Source organism: Coturnix japonica, chromosome 2, assembly GCF_054131305.1.
Source record: "Coturnix japonica strain WE chromosome 2, WE-NBRP24, whole genome shotgun sequence".
Lineage (NCBI taxonomy): Eukaryota > Metazoa > Chordata > Aves > Galliformes > Phasianidae > Coturnix > Coturnix japonica.
In genome coordinates, this window is record NC_140664.1 from 65,736,830 (window position 1) to 65,755,795 (window position 18,966).

Genomic DNA, 18,966 nt, shown 5'->3' on the forward strand with positions numbered 1-18,966 from the left:
TCAGTAGACCCCTTCTCAGCCCCTCAATTCCACACCGCATTAATAGCAACATTAACAGCAGACTTAACTGGCCCACGTAATATGACTGACTGAGAAAAGGGGAAAAAAAAAAACCAAAACACCTACCAGGTACTTTACTGTTACCAATGCAGGTAGAATTTGATGGGAGCAATGGATGTAAAGACTATACTAAAGAGGACCAATAAATAAATAAATAAATAAATAAAACACTACAAGGACTAAAAACACAATCAAATGGATGAAATACGTCTAGTTTGCCTCAGTATTTTAAACAACATTATACATTTTATTGTTTAAAAAATGTGATGACATTGCAGAAAAATAAAATAAAATTTGTATTTAACAGCACAAACATTTTACATAACGGTATAAAAAGTCAACTGGCAGACTGGAGGAGGGGGAAAAGGGAACAAAACCAACCAAAAATTACTACTCTAGAAAAAGTAAAAAGCTAAAACAAATTCCAGAAGTGTAAATCTGAAAGTTTTAGCCATTTCAAATACACAACTGTGTACCTTTCACAATAACAGTCACAACTGAAAGTTTTTATACTACCACAGTCCTCCAACAGGCCAGTCTGCAGGTTAAATGTAATAATTCATCACAATAAATTGCAACATTCATAAGTATGCAATTATTGGTTGCTTTTAGATGCTATAAAAAGCTTTTATTTTTTTATGTATCTAATGGTTCATCATTTATATTCAATTTGTGCTTAATATTTTTTAGTTCTGACATACTGAAACCCAGAAGCACAGATGGTTTGTGACTATTTATTGCCTTTAGGCACATATTCCTCCTTTTTCCAAAGAATGACGCAACATCAGTTTTCCAAGCACAGAGCAGCGTGGACAATAACTGCATCTCTTTTTTTGAAGGATATGGCCTCACATGGAAATAGTCTGTCAAAAACTGTTTTTGAGTCTCAGACGAGCTATGATCATATTTTCTAGGATCTACTGCTAGAACACGAAGATCCTCACTAGAAATTTTCTTTAGCTCAGTCCTAATACTAATCTTTTGTCGTTTGAAAGGCACTAGCCCTGAATACAATTCACCTTCTGGATACAGAGCTAGTCCAGTACTTAAGCTCAGCGGCTGTTGTTCCTTATTCTTTTGGTCTTCCGCAACAAAGCAGGTATCAGACTGCTTCCTCTTCATTACAGAATCATGCTTTTCACCATTCACAAACAGTAGCTCTTTCTTCTCAGTACGCTCAAGCTGCATCTTCACACTCGAGTTGCTGTTTTTGGGAGCACTTCTACAACGGAGCAAATGCACAGCAATAGCTGTTAGAGTCATATTTCCAGTGTACACACCACAACAGTGGATGCATTTGAAAGCCGGAGACTTTAAAATTGTATGTACAGTTGGCATAACATGATGCCTCACTTTCAAATGCATTTCGTAGGTTTCCTGACTAATAAACAAACTGAAACAAAATGGACAGGTTAACACTTTGTTGCATTCATTGTTCAGTTCTGCTGTCTGAGGTTTCACTTTGATGTAAATGGGGACAAGTGTCCTTGAATTTACTCCAGCGAGCACTGCCAAGTGTACTTCTCTTTCACCGATGTCTTCTCCTGGTAACACCGTACTGAAATCAAAGTGGGGAAATACCAAGTCACCTTGAGCCTCATTACCTAGTTGAAATCCTCTGTTGCTGTAATCTGCATGTAACTGCTTCTTTCCACTGTGTGTAGATCTATTGTGCTCCGCAAGGCTTTTTAAATCATGGAAAGTAACTGTGCAAAACAAGCAAGCTAAGCCATGCATCAAGAGATGCTTCATGAGCTCTTCCTCACAGAGAAAGCATTTACAAGAGAAACATCGGACCGTCTTCTCTGTCATCCACCTTAGAAAGGGTGCACAAGCTGCAAGTTTGTCAGGTTCTCGGGTTTCCTCTATTTTCACTTCACTACATTTGTGGGCCACCTCCATATGCACCTCATAGACATTTGAGGGAAAAAGCTCATTGCAAACAGGGCAAATCTTCCACTGCTTCGCCTTCCCAAGGGTCTGACTTGTTTCAGAATCAGGTGGGGAAGCTTGTAACGATATACTCTGAGTTGTTAAAACCACTGGAGGAGAGGGTGCACTAGCTGGTGACTGAGATAACTGAGTTACTGTCCCAGGAGGCATCAGCTGGATAGGCACTTGTGGTGGAGTTCCCACAGTTACTCCACCACCAGGAGGTACAGGCAAAGTAACTGAAACTGGAGCAAGCGTGTAGGTAGGTATTCCATTGAACTGCTTCCCAGTTGGAATCAACTGCCTAAGTAAAGAACCTGCAGCCAAAAAAGTTGCATTTTGAGAAACTGCAGATCTAACTGGCTGATTTACTGGGACAACTGCTGGGGCAACAGGTTGATTAAGCTGAAGACACCCAGGTCTGACAGGCGGTCTGACAGGAATGACTCCAGGCACAGCAGACTGATTAAGCTGCAGAACCCCTGAAGCAACTGTCTGAGCCACAGGAAGGACTGCGGGACCAACAGGTCCATTCACATTCTCAGTTGATTGGCTAACTGAGAGAACTCCTGTTGCAACTGGTTGATTGACAGGGCTGACACGCTGAGTAATAGGTAACGGTGCAGCTGCGACTGGACTATTTACAGTACCAGACTGATTAATAGGAAAGAGCCCAGGCCTGACTGGTTGATTAACAGGAAGAACTGCAGGGGCCACGGTTCTGTTTAGGGTCCCAATAGAATGATTCAGAGGAACAGGCCCAGCTGTGACAGGCTGATTAAGAGGAAGCCCGTGAGAAACAATAAGAGGTTGAGAAGGAGATGGCTGAATATTATTAACATTATTCTGACCTAAAGGAAGGTGACTGGATACAAGAGTAACTTGTGATGGGGTAACAACTGGAGTAGAAGTTAAATATGGAACACTACAAGAGGCACTTGGAACAGTCAGCGACGTGACTGCATTCTGAATGTTCGGCTGCACCACAGTCTGGTTTTGATTATTCTGTGGGAATGCAAGCTGGATACAAGCTGGAGCTGTGATGGAACCTGCTGGGGCCACAGGAGGAACTAAAGATGGAGCAGCTACAGGTATGCTTTGGGGAAGCTTTGGAGCTATCTGCATTTGTTTCACAAGTCCTGGTTTCTTAATATGCTCTGAAATTACAGACCGAAGTTTGTTCTCCAGGTCTCTGTGTGTTTCAGCTGTCAAGACATGATACATTAAAGAATCTTGGCTGTTGGCAGAAGCATTACATTTTTTACAGTAGTTCTCAATAGAATTCTCATTACTTTCATCAGGTCTCTGGCCAAAATACGTACTTATTAAGTTTTGAAAATGGTTCATCAGCACATGTTTCTTCATGTTATAATACAATGTGTCTGTAAAGTTACATTTTAGACACGTAAAGTTTATGATGTCACTCCTGAATTGTTTCATGCCATCCAAGATGCTGACTGTATAGTTTTGTATTCTCTTACTAGATGAATGAAACATTCGGATATGTTTTCCCACTACTTTTGGCTCAGAAGCAAACACACATTTTGGGCAAGGTACAACAAGCTCTTGATCCATTTCATCTTCATGGTAACGGTGCAAATGATTCTTCAATGAAGAAAGTAATTTTGATGAGAACTTGCATAACCTACAGCAGTACGGCTTTGTTCTGTATCTCTGCAAACAAAACAAGAAAATCCACTTAGAAACTTCCAGTTCCCAAAACTTTGTTTTCTGTTTCAAAGGAAGTCTAACCTATCATCTGTCAAAAACAACTTTACTGGATGCATAGCATGTATCCTCACCATTTCATAAAGATCTGTTTATTGCTGAGAACAAGACTTCAAGATGACAAAGGGAGGAACGTTTGGAACCATTTTGTTCCTCTGTAATTCATCAAAAAGCCTTGTGAGGTAGTTTCTATTCCAATTCACAAAAACAAAACAAAACAAACAAACAAAACTAATTATGAAGCCATTTAAGGATGAGAATGACAAAACAGGATAAGAAGAATTTGTACTCCACTATACACAGGAGATAAAGTCTTAGCAGGTAGAGATAGCAGTTCTCTCCATATTATATAATTATTAAAGCTTTGTCTAGTCAACATGGTCACCTCCTATTTATTGGAAGAGAAAGGAGAAGTGAGAAGAAGCTTTTTGATTTTGTTTGTGTATGTATTTCAATGCCCTGCCACTGGCTGAAAAGTACTTCCCCCAACAAAGCCATAAAAGACTAAACTCCTAAGCATATTAGAGTCAGATCACTAATGGAAATTGAAAGCAGTAAAAATCCCATTTAGCACAAAACAGCAATCACCTTATTATATCAACATACTAGACATCCTATTTCACTAATTCCTGCAAGAAATTTCATCTAGCACACGTATTAGAGATCCTTCCCAGAATTACTCTAATAAGACTGTCTTCTACTTAACACTGGTTTACTCCCTCAAAAGCGTTAGTTTTCATACGTTCATGAACATCAATTGCTCTTTCTAGAAGCGTACACCTATTAACCACTTCTAGTTATCCACTTCCTAGGAAGTTAGCCCTAACTTCTATTAATCATACAACCAGTCACCGCAACATCTACACGACAAGCCTGCACTCAGCGATCTAGCAGCACATTTGCTTCTGCAAATGTCATTTCACCTTACCAACCACTGCCACTTACTAAATTACATCTAAAAGAGCTTATAGTTAAGTAACAGCTATCACCCACATTTATGCCCAATAAACATTAAGAATCAAGAATCTATGCAGTTGTTTAGTCATTTTACATAGCCACAAAGGTATCACCTAGTAGAATCTATGCCAGTTTAGGAATAAAACAAAAAAAAACAAAAAAAAACCATGCTCTTCCTGAATTACTAAAATCTCTGTAAGAATTGTCACACTGATAGAAACCACAAACTAATTTATTTCGATAACTTCTGAAAACTCTGGAGTCTGGAGATGTAGCTGAACTTTTTCTTCCTCATTGCAGCAACTTTGGAATAAACCATCTTAAAGGATCAACTTTTCTCATACCTAGGCAGCATGATCATAAGTGAATAATACAGACTAAAGTAACAAAGTTGTTTGAAGAAAAGACAGGTACGAGTTTTGTAAACAGAAGTTACAGCTTGGCAAATGGGATCAACATCTAATCTTAAAGCTGTGAATCCAAGTTTAAGAAAGAAAAACTAGAAGACAATCTAGACAAATGTCCTAAGTTCTGGAGAGATCACCTTCCACCAAATGAGCCTGGCTAAGTCTGAACGGCATTTGGTCAGCTTGTATGTTGAGGGCTTTGTTAATGAACGCAACTTTGTGGCCTCCATTCTAGTTTTGAAAACGGTAAACGTAGATGAACTTCAGTCAAGCCACCCACAATACTATTTTAAATCACTGCTATTTACCAGGATGAAAAGAGGATGTCTACTGCTATCTACAAGTTGTTTAAGGCCTTCCTTATAGAAACAGACAGGAATCTTGAGACTTCAGCAAGATTCAAAAAAATCCACCTTTTTACCCTGGGTATACTTCTGTGCTTGACCTATTGATTTCTCTAATTTTATATTCCAGCAAGTTTCTAAGGTACTTTGTTTTGATCATACCAACCCTGCCTTTTCTGCAGATTCCTAATCCACACAGATGTCCAGCTACATGTAAAGTAAAACAACACTGTCTAAAGCAGCTAATGAAAATTTCAGCTTAATCAATGTTTATCTGTACAGTCACATTTTCACTGTTCTGTTAAAAAGAAGTGTATTACATAATAAAGCAAGTCACAACTTCATATAATACGAGGCTACAGTTGTAGAACACAGGTGTGACACATGAAATACTGATGCTTGGGACTTAAAGCCTCTAAACAGCATATAGAACTGTCCTTAAAACCTGCAGCATAATAGAACAGAGGAAATGGAAGATTATTTCCCTAACACTACTCAGAAAATAAATACTAGAGCTATCATATTTTTGTTTTTGCAGAACTTCCGAAATCACGAAGATTCAGCAATTCCATGTGCACATCTACTCAATTTCAAATGCACATACCTTCCTTCTGCCTGCAGACTCCCAAGGAGAGACATCACTCCACGAAGTGTTGCAAAAGTATTTTTCACCTGGGTCAAAACTTTTAAGATTCTAAAAACAAAACAAACAAACAAACAAACATAAAAAAGCACACAAGACATAATCTGCTTTGGTAGGAACGATTTGGTCTAATTCAAAACCAAGGAACAAGGCGAATGGAAGTTCATGCAGCATTCATATAGAGGTATCAAGACAACTGAAAAATTACTTCTAGCTCCTGTTCAATTTATTTTTCCTCAATTACCAGTTCATAACTGCCTCACATAACACAGCAGGTATTCTGAACACTTTACTGTTACTCAAAACAAAGAAATGAAAGTTTTTTTCCCTTGCTTCTGGACAAGTTCACAGTTAACACAGATCTTCTCTGCCTCCACCTCCCTCCTCCTCAACCCACAGTACTTCAGCATTTACTTCCATGTATTTACTTATGACAATTACTTACTTTGCAGCATGTATTTTAGTGTTAAGTCTTCACACTATTATTGTGTTTTTAACTCGCAAAGACAAAGACATTTCAGAGACTTATTCTGAAGAGTAGCAGTATTTTCTCAAGCTGTAAAAACAGCATTACTACTGTCTGCAACAACCACAGCAGAGTAAGTTTTCCTTACGGAATTCTTCTAATCAATTCTATCAGAATCTGAGGTCCTGTTAAAAGTTCCCCTCCATTTTCATGGCAAAGAGAAAAAAAAAAAGCTGATTGCTATGCATTTCCAAAGACCCTAGGTCAGCTTCAACAGCGCACTAGTGTCTTAAACAGAACACAGATCACAAATCCAGGCTTAACCTACAGAAAATTAATGTATTTCTCACCTCACCTTCCCTCCCAATTAACGCTTACCTAAGAGAGGGTATTATGTTTTCAAACATACACCAAAACCCACTAAAACAACAGGAGTAGGTAATAAGGGCTATTTAAGGTTAGCTCACCTTCAAGAGATGCTGAACTTATACATCTTCATAGTCTGAAGTTTAAGAAAAAAAAACAAAAAAACAAACAACCATAGCATTTACAAGCAAAATAGAACACATGGGCCAACAAGAAGAGAAGGAAAGGTTCAGGAGCAGGTAAACAAGGCTACTTGATGCCAGCTGCCTGTGCTAGGCTCCTGCCTGCACTGCACTCATGTGAGCATCATTATTTATGCAACAGACAAAAATTAATTTCCCAAAATTAAGTTCAGGAAAGCACACTCGAGTTTGCAATAAGAGTTCTAGCTTTTTCAGCCTGCATATCTCCTTAAGGGAAATTAGGAAGGGCTCAAGGCAACAATGAACAAACCACTCTAAACAGGATCTTACTACTGCATAAGTCTTATAAGTAAAACTTCTTGTCCTTAGGCCAAACATTCCTAGAAGTACACAACTTTTCTCTTACTATGGGTAACCATTCTTTGTAACTCCACAGCCTTATAGGATAGTGTTTTTCCTCTAAGTGCTTGCTACACAAAATAAAGAGGATTTCACAAACAATGGTTCAGTTGAACACACTGGAATGCATTTCTTAGAGTTTATAGCAAAGCTCAAATATGTTTTACTTTCCGTTTGAGTACGCTCCATCAAGAAAGGCTCCTATGATTGAATGCCCAATACACATAACCCAAATGCATGTGCAAGTAGGCCCAGGCCTTTTTGCTGAAATGTCTGTCTTGCACAGAGACATTCTTATCACTGTAATAGGCTTGACATCCCAGAAGCAACATGTTACACTCTTTCCAGGTTTTCTTCGAGAGCAGGAAAACTGGGCAGGGGGAAGGATGCAACAAGGGAATAAAAACTAATCTGAAAAGTGTGATTAATCAAGTATCTCAAATTGAAGAGGAAAAACATTTTTGAAAAGTGTTTTAAAACTGATAATTGTTTTCTCCCCTCTATTAAAAAAAATCATTATTATCCAGAACAGATTTAAGTGCCCAGAGTTTAAATAAAAGCTTGTATACAAGAACACATAGTATACAAAAGAAGCTAGAAAGATTTACCCAAAGGAAATCCTTTGACATTACAGTGTAAGTTACCCTGACATTCAAACACAGTTTAACACAGAAGGTAGGTGTTTGCTTCCTACTGGAAAACAATTAAGAACTTCTAGCTAACAAATAATTCATCTGTCTGGTCAATCTACCACAAGTTACTAAATTGTACATAAACATTTCTTTGTTTTCCTCAAGCTACTATGCATTATACATTCCTTCATCTCCCTCAAGCTACCATCCATTATCCTGCCTTATTCAGAGCTTTTAAGAACAATTTTAAAGTCCAGACAAGAAGTCAAGTCTGTACCATGTCACTTCATACGATTTCCTCTATTGTTCTGTCTTCCCAAAAGCACACAGTCCAGAAATCCACCTTAATATTTGAAGGAGAAAAAAATAACACCTTAAGCTACTTCTTTATGAAGAAAAGCATCCTTCTCATAAGAAAGAAAAGTCACACAAAATAAACAGCCCTAGACCGTCTGGAAAAACAGATTTTAAGTAATAGATTTGGTCAAAGGAGAATTACTCAAAATTTTTGGGCCCATATTACACAGTATTTTTCCGTAACGTAAACTTGCACATAACTGTTTTGTGTCAATACCTTTTAACATTTTCTTAAAACAAACAAACAAAAAAAAAAAAAAAAAAACCAAAAAAAACAGGAAACTGTATTTCTTGTTTACTATCAAACATCCCAAGGATAATAAAAAATTTAGTACTTCAACCAAACTTATAGAAAAAAATAAATAAATAAAACCCCCAACATCATCAAAACATCTTCAACGCATCAAGACAGATGAGTAGATGAGTTTTTGAAGATTTACAAAATGCAGCACAATAAAAAGTGAAAAATAAAAATACTAGACATATACACTTCTGAGCTCTTATATTTATTTACATACAGCACCATTCAACTGCAATAACCGTGTTCCAGATTTAGATACACATGTAGGCCTTAAGTGCTTCTTCAAATTATTCACTTACACATGTTCCAAGAACACCCCAACAGACAACAGCACCCCTAGAAAAAGTTACTTCAGCACCATCACACAGAATTAATCCCAGCTCTTGGATACATGCAGTGTAAAGTCATGAACATGCCAAAGCCAGAAAAGCTTGCGTTCAGTAACCAACTTGCTATGTTTATACTTTTTCCCTCTATTAGGGCTGCCAATCTGATGTTTAAATGCCTCTGACGTACTGTACAGTACTTTCTCCAATAAGTGGTAACAGTGGTACTAGATTTACTTTGCCTCAGCATACTTGCATATGCTTCCAAAGACACAGAACTGAATCAAGACTCAATACGCCAACTTTAGTATTTTTTCCTGGAGACAAGTTTTAAAAGCCTGTAAAAAGACTTGGATATAATTGCTTGCTGATTTCCAGAAATTACATTTATTTGTACATCCTTCAGAGGTTTCTTTTTGAACCTATTCAAAGCAACTAAGCTCCCACATATCAAGTCTTCCCTTGTGATTTTAAAAAAACAAAAAAGTTACTATGTAATATAAAAACAGTGTTTCATGAGTCAGTAGCATTTTTCCTAAAGCCGTACCATTTCTTTTTGGTGAAACTGTAACTAGCAGAGAACACACAGCACCACCTGCAACCTATTTTGTTGAGAAATGAAGCTTCTTTCAACACCATGTTTTAAAATAAAAACAAGTTCCACTTGTAGCACGCAGGCACTGACTTAAGTAGCCCTTCAGCTAAAGATGCAACTTCCTCCTCTTCACCTCATCACAAAGACCTAGGCCAGAAGAACATCACCTACACAATAAACAAAGTATTTCTACAGGTTTTCTTCAAGAACATTTTACATTTCTTGAAATACATTACCTTCAACAATTCCCTGCAGCTGTCAAGCCCAAGCTCCACCAGAATGCCTTTCACCCTTTTGCGAGCCTTCCTGATATTATCAAGATTTTGAACAGGAATTTGAAACATTTTGCACTTTTCCTGAAAAGGAAGTTTAAAAACGATGTCATAGTCAAATACAGACACTCACGTTTAACAGTATTAAAAAATAAAATGTCAAAAATATACTCAATAAATAAAAGCAAAAGCCTTAAACCAATTACTGGTATGATCAATCAGTAGATCACTTCCTGTTAAGGAGGAAACAAAGTCAGGCAGAACCCCTTGGTTTCTCCTCTCCTATCCAAACAAAAAGTCTCTTCTTTCATATCTCTTTATGTCTATATGGCAGCTATGGTAGAATACTTTGTGGTTTTGCAGATGAAAGTAAATATAAGAATTTTACTCTTTTAGGAAGGAGGATTATCAACGCCTTTCGCCTTGAATATTACAATGAGAAGAAACAAACCAAATTATAAAGAGAGGCATCTCATGTATGTGCTTTAAATACATTTGCTAGTCAAACCCAGGTTTCCCTTTTCTCTCCACTGCCCCATGAACATCTGCTGCCATAAACTGACTCTAGCATAACAAAGGCTTCTAGAGTAATAACTACAGCTGTATGACACCGATTGCTAAATTTCCTGAAGAGGGACAAGTATTCAAAGCATATATACTTTTTGTTGTCCACTTCTGAAGTGCATGTTGCTTTATCACCTTGAACCAGACTAGAATTTGAATTTACACCCAGTTTCACACTCTCCTGAAAGAGTAGGATAGTTGGAGATGAATTTACAGACTAAACACCACTAAATTCAGATCACAGCAAGACAGAATGCTGGCTGGTGATCACTTACTTGAAGGACTGTTGCATAATGCATCCATCTGTCTGGAACCTACGGGCCACACGCAGCCCAGCACAGTCAGCAATGTAGCCCACCCTCTGCCATGCACAATCATGACAGTAGTTCATGGTGGCTCAGCCCAGCCCTGGGGCACACATCCATTACTCAGCAAGAACCAAACTGTCAGCACCATATAAAAGCTGCCACAGGGTACAGTGCAGTCTATAAATTAAGTTACGGCAAATAACTGTATATATTTTGATACACTGGCTAAGCACAGTCCTGTGAACAGCATGATACACAGCCAAGCTTTCCATTTTGATAGAGGAATTTGAGAACAGATTTTGAGATTGCTGGAAAAATAATCAGTTTTTGGTATTTCCAACACTATTTTCAGTCAACATTTACCTGCAAGATTTCAAACAGAACACGTAGAGATATTCAACTCAAAGAAAAATTTGACCACATCCCTTCACTAGACTTTCATAAGCCCTTTCTTATCAGAGAAAGATATTCCTTGCTTCACAGCAACACCTTACGTACGCCATTCCTTCCTGATGGTGCATATTTGTGAACAAATATTTTCATGTGTGAAGTACAGGAAGAATAAAGTTCATCAGAAATCTGACAAACACCTCGAGAACTAAGAACTGCAATCACTTCCACCAAATCAAACACTGACGCTTAAGTTTCACATAAACAAGGTCAAGCATCCCACTAGTTTTACCTGTTTGCTGCTCTTTTTAAAAATATTGTAATAAAAATGTTAAAGTATAAAAAGCTTTGTTACATTAACTACATTATTTAATATGTGGCCCAGACAATTCCTCTTCATTCAGTGCAGTCCAGGCAAGCCAAAAGGTTGGGCAGCCATGTTCTAGAACATACCACCATCACGGTCCGAGTGCATCCCCAGCAGCTGGGCTGTTGTCTCTACCCAAGCAGCTGTGTTATGAGACTATCATTTGTATAACTCCAGCTCCCATTGCAAACATAAGCAACATCTATAGACTTTGCTTTAGAAATAGGTGTATTTATCACCTCCCCAGATGACAGGAAAATGCAGTTTATTCTCCAATATCTAAAATCTACGAAACTTAAATAGGCACAAAATGTTACAAAACAAGCTCACACTGAAACAGGTTAATGAAAGCCTCACAGCTATTCCATCTTAAATAGTTCCCTGAAGTTTACAAGGCAGCAAAGTTCTATTTCTAAACAACTCAATCATCCGGGGCAAGGGGTCAGAGGGAAAAAATACCCATAACAGTACCTGAGTCTCGATGGTCCTGAGCATCATGAAAAGTTACTTCTCAACAAAAAGAAAGATGCTTGTTGTGAAAACAGTATCTTTATTCTGAAAACAGCTTACAAAAATAAGAGCCTCCCACAGAAGGCTGAAAGAAGTCTTAGCAACAACAAAGAAGGAAAAAAAATCAGATTTTCCAATTTGCATCATCATTCAAGGAAAACAAAAAATTATGTACAAAATACACAAGTTATTCATATAATCAGATTAAAAGTCAAAGAACTCACATGCTATTCTCCTCTTCTTCTCCCCGCAAAGGAAAGGCGTGTAGAGAAAAATGGAGAGTGAGCCCCATTGGACAGATGCTGGTCTTGTTTTCTAATCTTTTTTATTGACACGAAGTCTGGAAGACATTCTGATACCACCAGTGGTGCAGGTCAGGAACCTACAAAGAATAGAATAAACCACATTATCTCATCTGGCATTCCACTATCAAAATCCAAGAAGTAACATAAAGACTTAAAGTCCTCTTCTTAAACCAAAGTCAACTTGGATTTGCAGTCTCCAGTTAACGCTTCATTATCGGTTTCTCCATGAAGGCAGATTATGTGCACCAGCCCCAAGATCCACTTCAGACAACAACAGAGCTGAAGGACAACACCAAGCTCAGCTCAGCCAATACATTAAGTTCCACTGGAAACAGCCCCTTCATCTCAGTCCTTTAACTTATTACTGTGGAAGGTGAAGCAAGCACTTTTTGACACAAGCCTTAGTACAAAAAGGTAATACACAGTGAATTGTACCCATCTATCTGTTTTTTGTTTTTGTTTCTAAAGACCAGCAAACTTTCTGAAATAGAAATCATTAATCTAGAAGAAAGACAAATAACAACAAGTTTTGAGTATACATGACTTATATTCCAGTTTTCAAGTAGTTGATTTTCAATCCAGTAAGACAGATGCCTCTGTACCACATACAAGGTTACTCAGCAGGTCCTTGAAAGACCGCTTGTCAGTAAGATTTTAACTTACTCACCTAGTATGGTCTGTATCCATTAGATACAGTAACACACTACCATAATGGCCATGACATTTCAACTTTGAGCTCATTCCTTCAAACTCAGTAGCAATACACCCAACTGGAACTATTACACAACACTCACGGTACCCATCATTTCTCTATTATCTGTAATCAACCATAAGAAGATACAACTACATTCAGCTTTTCAACAGAGATCACTACTGCAGTTCTTCCCCTTCCAGTAGTACCAAGTATTCTAATATTAACAACAAAGCAAACTCCCTCATCTAATAAACTGCTTAATGAGCAACTCTGGACCAAAATTTTGGAAGTTTGTTGTTTTGATTTGTTTTAATGTTTGGGGATATTTGGGTTGAAAGCATTTTAAAAGGTTTATTTGTCAACTTCTTTTTCATTGATTTTCAGATCACCGAAATACGGAATTCTTAATTTTCATTTGAATAAGTCGATAAGTCAATTTCATTAAGAAAACAAGAAAAATAACTTCCTGAAAATGAAATGGAAGTAAGCAATAACAGCTAACTCTCAAAATCTAAACAACAAACACAAAAAGGGCATAGACAACAGCCAGGAAGACACACACACTAAAAAACTGCTCAGAATTTGCGGGCAGCCTGGTCATGGTTTTACTTTCATCAATTTTGTTCCAGCCAAGTACCATTCTACAAGGTATACAAGCCCTCAAAAGTCATATCCGCTTATCTGCTCTAACATCTCACGCATTAGACAGATGGTTCCATTCCCTGGGCTTCTATCTGTGCCTCTTGAAATATAAGTTCTTCAGGCAATCCCAGATACAAAGAACTCATTGAGGGCAACCCTGCAAAGATGGAGTTAGGAGTCCTGATGAATGAAACGTCTGACATGAGCCAGCAGCATGTGCTTGCAACCCAGAAGGCCAACAGTACCCTACACAACACCAAAAGAGGGGTCACCAGCAAGAAGGTGACTGTCCACTCTACTCTGCCCTTATGAGGCTTTTCCTACTGTACTGTGTCCTGGCTTGAGGCCCACAGTACAGGAGGGATATGGAGCTGTTAAAGCAGGTCCAGAGGAGGGCCACAAAAACAATCAAAGGTTGAGGGAGTAGGGCTTGTTTAGCTTGGAGAAGAGAAGGCTCTGGGGATACGTTATTGTAGCCTTCCAGTACTTAACAAAGCTTACAAATAGGAAGGGGGACCAACTTCCTACACAGTCTGATAATGATAAGGGAATGGCTTTAAACTAGAAGAAGAGAGATTTAGGTTCCATGTTAGGAAGCAGTTCAGGTGGTGATGAACCACTGATTGCAGATGCCTCATATTTGGAGGCATACAAGGTCAGGCTGGATGCAATCAATTCTAGACCGTCTGACCTAGTGGGTGGCAACTCTGCCCACAGCAGGCAGGTTCTAACTAGACAATGTTCAATGTGTACTCCAATCTAGGCCATTCTATGGCTGTTTCCTCAAAATCTGAGATAGTACTGAACTTCTGCAGCAGGAGTCAAACACCTCTATTTTATGCCATTTACAAACAGGAGGGGAAAAAAAGCACTGCTACTCACTCAAACACAAGGCAAGCATACCCATATGGCTGTACTGACTTGCACTCTACAGGTTATGTTTACTGTTCATCATAAAGTTTTTATACCTTCAAAGATGTACGTAACATTGAATAACCACATGAATTTAATAGAAAATTTCTGCATCCCATTAACACTATGTTTCTCATTCTGCATGCAGGCTATTAACGTGAACATTACAGTTCTGTGGCAATAAAACTATTTCCAATACCCATATTGCCTTTAAGTAATTAAGAGTTATCCTCCAGATGTTGCAACACAACAAAATCAGTTCCTTAGATACACGATCACTTGATGTGTGGACAGAAGTTGGAACAAAACGAGATCCTGAACAACTGCGTACAAAATGCTTAACAAAGCGCATTAATGCTGCACTGGAAAGCCATAGTGCACTGATTTCTAGTTCCAGATCAAAGCCAAACCCAGAAGTCCCTCCTCTAGTCATACCCACTGCAAGCAGGGGACGGGGAGATGATTCTCACACAAGCCCGTGACTGATGCCCACAAGCCGCAGAGGCTTGACATCACCATTGTTTAGTTTAGCAAACCACTGCTGGAACCTTCCCTCAGGTCCAGCAGCCTCACTGGGAGATAGAGCTTCTAAAATCCTCACACCGTTCTGTGATCCCCAAACCTCCTCTTCACCCCCCATTACATCCCTGTTGCCACCTCAATCCGCATTCAGTCACCGCCTCCGGAAATCCTCCCGCGTCCACTCACCACCCCGCGCCTCATGGAGCCGTACGTGCGCGCCACCGCCTCAGCCCCGCTGTACTTACACGTCCGGGCTGCAGGGGGAGCCCGCCTCCCCTCCCCGCTGCCTGGCCGCAGCTCCCGCCGGGCCGGGGGCCCACGCTGCAGCTCACGGGGCCGGGCTCCGCCACAGTACAACAGCCGCAGCCTCGGCCGCAGCCGCGCCGTGCCCAGCGCCTCGCAGCTCCTCCTCCTCCGCGGGCAGCAGCAGCACCACCACCACCACAGCACCACCACCACCACCACCACCACCACCACCACTTCCTCCTCTAGCAGCTGCCGCGCTCACTCTGTGCACCACGGAGGCGACGCCAGCACGGCTGGGGTTGTGTGCGCCTCAGGCTCCACACGCAGCGCCTAGAACGCACAGCTCAGCCCCTGCCCACTGCCCATCCACAGCCAGAAAGAGAAAATGGCGCCCGATTTACCCCAGGAAGTGACGTTAAGGCTCATTTGCATGCCGAGCAGCCAGCCAATCAGAAGAGACTTTGGTCAAGGCTCCCATTGGTTCCCCATGAGAAATGGGCGGGGCCAAGGTGGGGTCTCAGCTGCGAGGGGTGTGCGGTGGCCCCGGGCTCACCTGGGCACCTCCAGCCTGTATCTGCTGCTGGGCGCTATGACGTGAGCCGGGGTCATGACGTCATCCAGGAGTCTGGATGAAGGCACCTGAGGGCACCCTGTGCTCACACAGCAGCTCTCTCCTAATTTGCATGAGTGATGAGTGATGCTTCATTGGCCTTGGGTAGGGGCTGGAGGACACGCCCCTCTCCAGCAGCCAGTAGAGCCCTGCCACAGGTCTTCACAACTGAGGAGGTGTCACTTGGCGCTTCCATGGTGGTTTACACCTAGTACTTCATCTCCAATGAAGTGGAGATGGTGGCCAATGGTGGCCATACTAGCACTGAAGCTGAGCCACCACAGAGCTGGAGTTCTAGATGGAGAACTCTTGGGGAGGCCATTTGATAGTATGGCACTGTTCTGAACCTGTTCTGGGCGCACCAGGACATATTTCCCCACCATTGTTGCCTTCCTGATTCAACGGTCAGTCCTCCTCCTCCCCACATGGTTGTTCTGGCTGTAGTTATCCTCTTAATCTCATCTCCAAAGGATTCACCAATTACCTACTTCAACCAATGCTTCATTAAGAGTTCACTTGGTGAAGTAAATTCTCATCTGGTGGAAGCAAATGGGAATTTTGCTCTTGGCCTTGTTAGTCATAAATTTCAATGTGTGTCTATGTGTAGATCATATGCAAGTCAACATATTGGCCAACTCTTATCAAAGCCTATGAAAGTTACACAGACTGAAATCATCTCAACAAGTTTTCATCAATTATCCTGTTGTTTTTTGTTTGTTTTGGTTTTTTTTTTTATAGTAATGACCACCAAAATTGCTTGCAATCAACACTAACAAGTGTATTAAAATTACTTCTAAAATGTTTTCTATAATACTCTTCTGTTATTAAAAGTCAGAATGATCTATTTCATTATTTTCTACACCATATAGTCAGCAATGGTGGAGGTAAGTCAAGACTCAGAAAATTTAATGGAAAACAAATGACAACCATCTTTGAAAGATAAGTTATGTATTGTAGACACATGACCACGGTATTATAAAAAGTTATTAAGCAGTGCCAGGAGTTACAATGTGTTCCTAGATATATTTTTAACAAAGTTATTAGCTGCTATCTAATAATTAATAAATAATGAAATTCAGCACTGTCAGAATGAAAATGGCCAGTGTGTCTGGCATAATCAAAAACATTATATTTCTTTTGCAATGAAGTATCACCAAATAATTATACAATGTTACAAACAATCTTAGGTTGGAAAAAAACCTCTAAATTATCAAATCAAATCATTACCCTAGCACTGCCAAGTTTACCACTAAGCCATGTCCCATGTAACGTCATCTACATGTCTTCTCAGTATCTGTAGGATTGGTGACTCAACTGCCTCCCTGGGCAGTCTGCTCCAAAGCTTCATGACTGTTTCAGAAGAGAAACTTCCCCTAGTATCCAACTAAATCTCCTCGGACACAACTTCAGGCCATTCCCTCTTGTGCTGTTACTTGTTGCTTGGGAGAAGAGACCAAGCTCCACCTTGCTGCAACCTCCTTTGAGGTAACTGTAGGGAACAATAAGGTCTCCCCTTTTCTTCTAGGCTAGATAAGCCCAGTCCTTTCAGCCACTTCACCTAAGACTTGTTCTCTACACCCTTCACCCTTCAGTGTATGTATTAAAAAGATAAACTATATAAAATATCTCTTACTTTCACATTAAAGAATCAAAGAAGGGTTAGTCTTGAAAGAAGGGACCTTTGAAGGTCTTCTGGTCCATCTTCCTGCTCAAGAAGGTGCACCCAGAGAAGATAGCCAAGGTTAATGTACAGACAATTTCTGCAAGTTTCTAGCACTGTGGTAAAAATGGGAAGTACTTCACAAAATGCATGAATTAATCTATCTATATAGGAACTTGAGCTGTAAATCGGTTGTCTGCTTATCTTCAGCATTCAAATCTTGCAGTGTTCAAAAAACTCAGTTCCTATTTGAATTAATTGAAGTTATTGCCCATTTACTTGCAAAAAGAGGTTACATTCTCACATTGCAGGTCCAGAACTTAACCATACACATCAAAATTAGTTCCATTCATCTCCAGCATGTGATAAAGACTTTCCAAAGTGAAACCTGTGAGAAGAGTTCAGATTCCTCCAGTTGATGAAAAGAAATAGGATAGAAACATGCAAAATTAAAGTAGGGAAAGGACATGGAAAAATAAAAATGGATAGGGATTAAAAGGAGAAGCAGTGTTTGTATTTTTCCCATAAATCAACAACATTGGTAAGTAGTTCTGAGGACAACAGCAGAGTAAAGAGAAGAAAGAAAATTCAGAAACACACTTTGTAAAGTAAAAAGTAAAAAATATTTGTTGTTTAGGATAAAATAGCCTTGATCAAATAAACTCAATGGGATTAGACATTTATATTGGAAATGTATTTTAAGACAAGTAGTTCTTCAAGGCATTGTCCTTAGACATCAAGAATTTGTGAAATTTCATTTTCTTTACATGTACCTTTGCTTCCATACCAGAGTTAAAAATTTGTTCCGTTCATAGCAATCTTGAAGTAGCATTTTAACTAGCATTTAATGGTAACAGGTTAAGTAACATTTTTGCTTGTGCTGTGGGACATTTAAGTCTGGAGAAAGTGAAAACAGCAGCAAGTGAGTGCCTTAGCAATTAACATTCACAACTGTGTCTAATTCTCATTAGTTCTACTCAGAACAGCAGGAGCAGCACGCATGCCTGCAGTTGTACAGCCATCAGTTGCATTGGAAGAAGGAAATCCTCAGTATGTATTACTCAGTATTATCCTCAGAAGAATTAAGTTTTATAGCTGCCTTCCAGGTCCTGGGATAACCTCCCAAACTGGTAGTTGACTTGAATGCCTCATCTGGGCAAGTTTTGTCTAGTATATTTTCTCTTCAACTGCAATGTACATTTTCCACATTAACTCATATTAACACAAATTAACAAAATTCTCCTTCCTTTAGAAGCACACATCAGCCCCAACAATCACTTTCAAAAGCGCTTAGTAAATATGCTCATT

The 18,966-nt window shown here is 39.6% G+C and overlaps 1 protein-coding gene across 8 annotated transcripts; it reads right to left on the reverse strand.

Annotated features, from left to right (window-relative positions):
* Positions 1–284: 284 nt before the first annotated feature.
* ADNP2 (ADNP homeobox 2) lies at positions 285–15,807 on the reverse strand. 8 transcript variants are annotated; one of them, XM_085540079.1, is made up of 7 exons: positions 15,651–15,792; positions 12,292–12,449; positions 9,893–10,012; positions 8,355–8,420; positions 7,005–7,039; positions 6,033–6,122; positions 285–3,666 (listed from the first exon to the last, which is right to left on the reverse strand). In XM_085540079.1, exon 7 carries the CDS (start codon positions 3,565–3,567, stop codon positions 697–699), a length of 2,871 nt encoding a protein of 956 aa, XP_085396205.1. In that variant the 5' UTR covers positions 3,568–3,666; positions 6,033–6,122; positions 7,005–7,039; positions 8,355–8,420; positions 9,893–10,012; positions 12,292–12,449; positions 15,651–15,792; the 3' UTR covers positions 285–696. The 8 variants fall into 8 exon arrangements, with proteins under 8 accessions (XP_085396205.1, XP_085396204.1, XP_085396203.1 ...); XM_085540078.1 differs by having other exon boundaries at positions 15,388–15,778; XM_085540077.1 differs by lacking the exon at positions 7,005–7,039 and having other exon boundaries at positions 15,388–15,781.
* Positions 15,808–18,966: the final 3,159 nt, after the last annotated feature.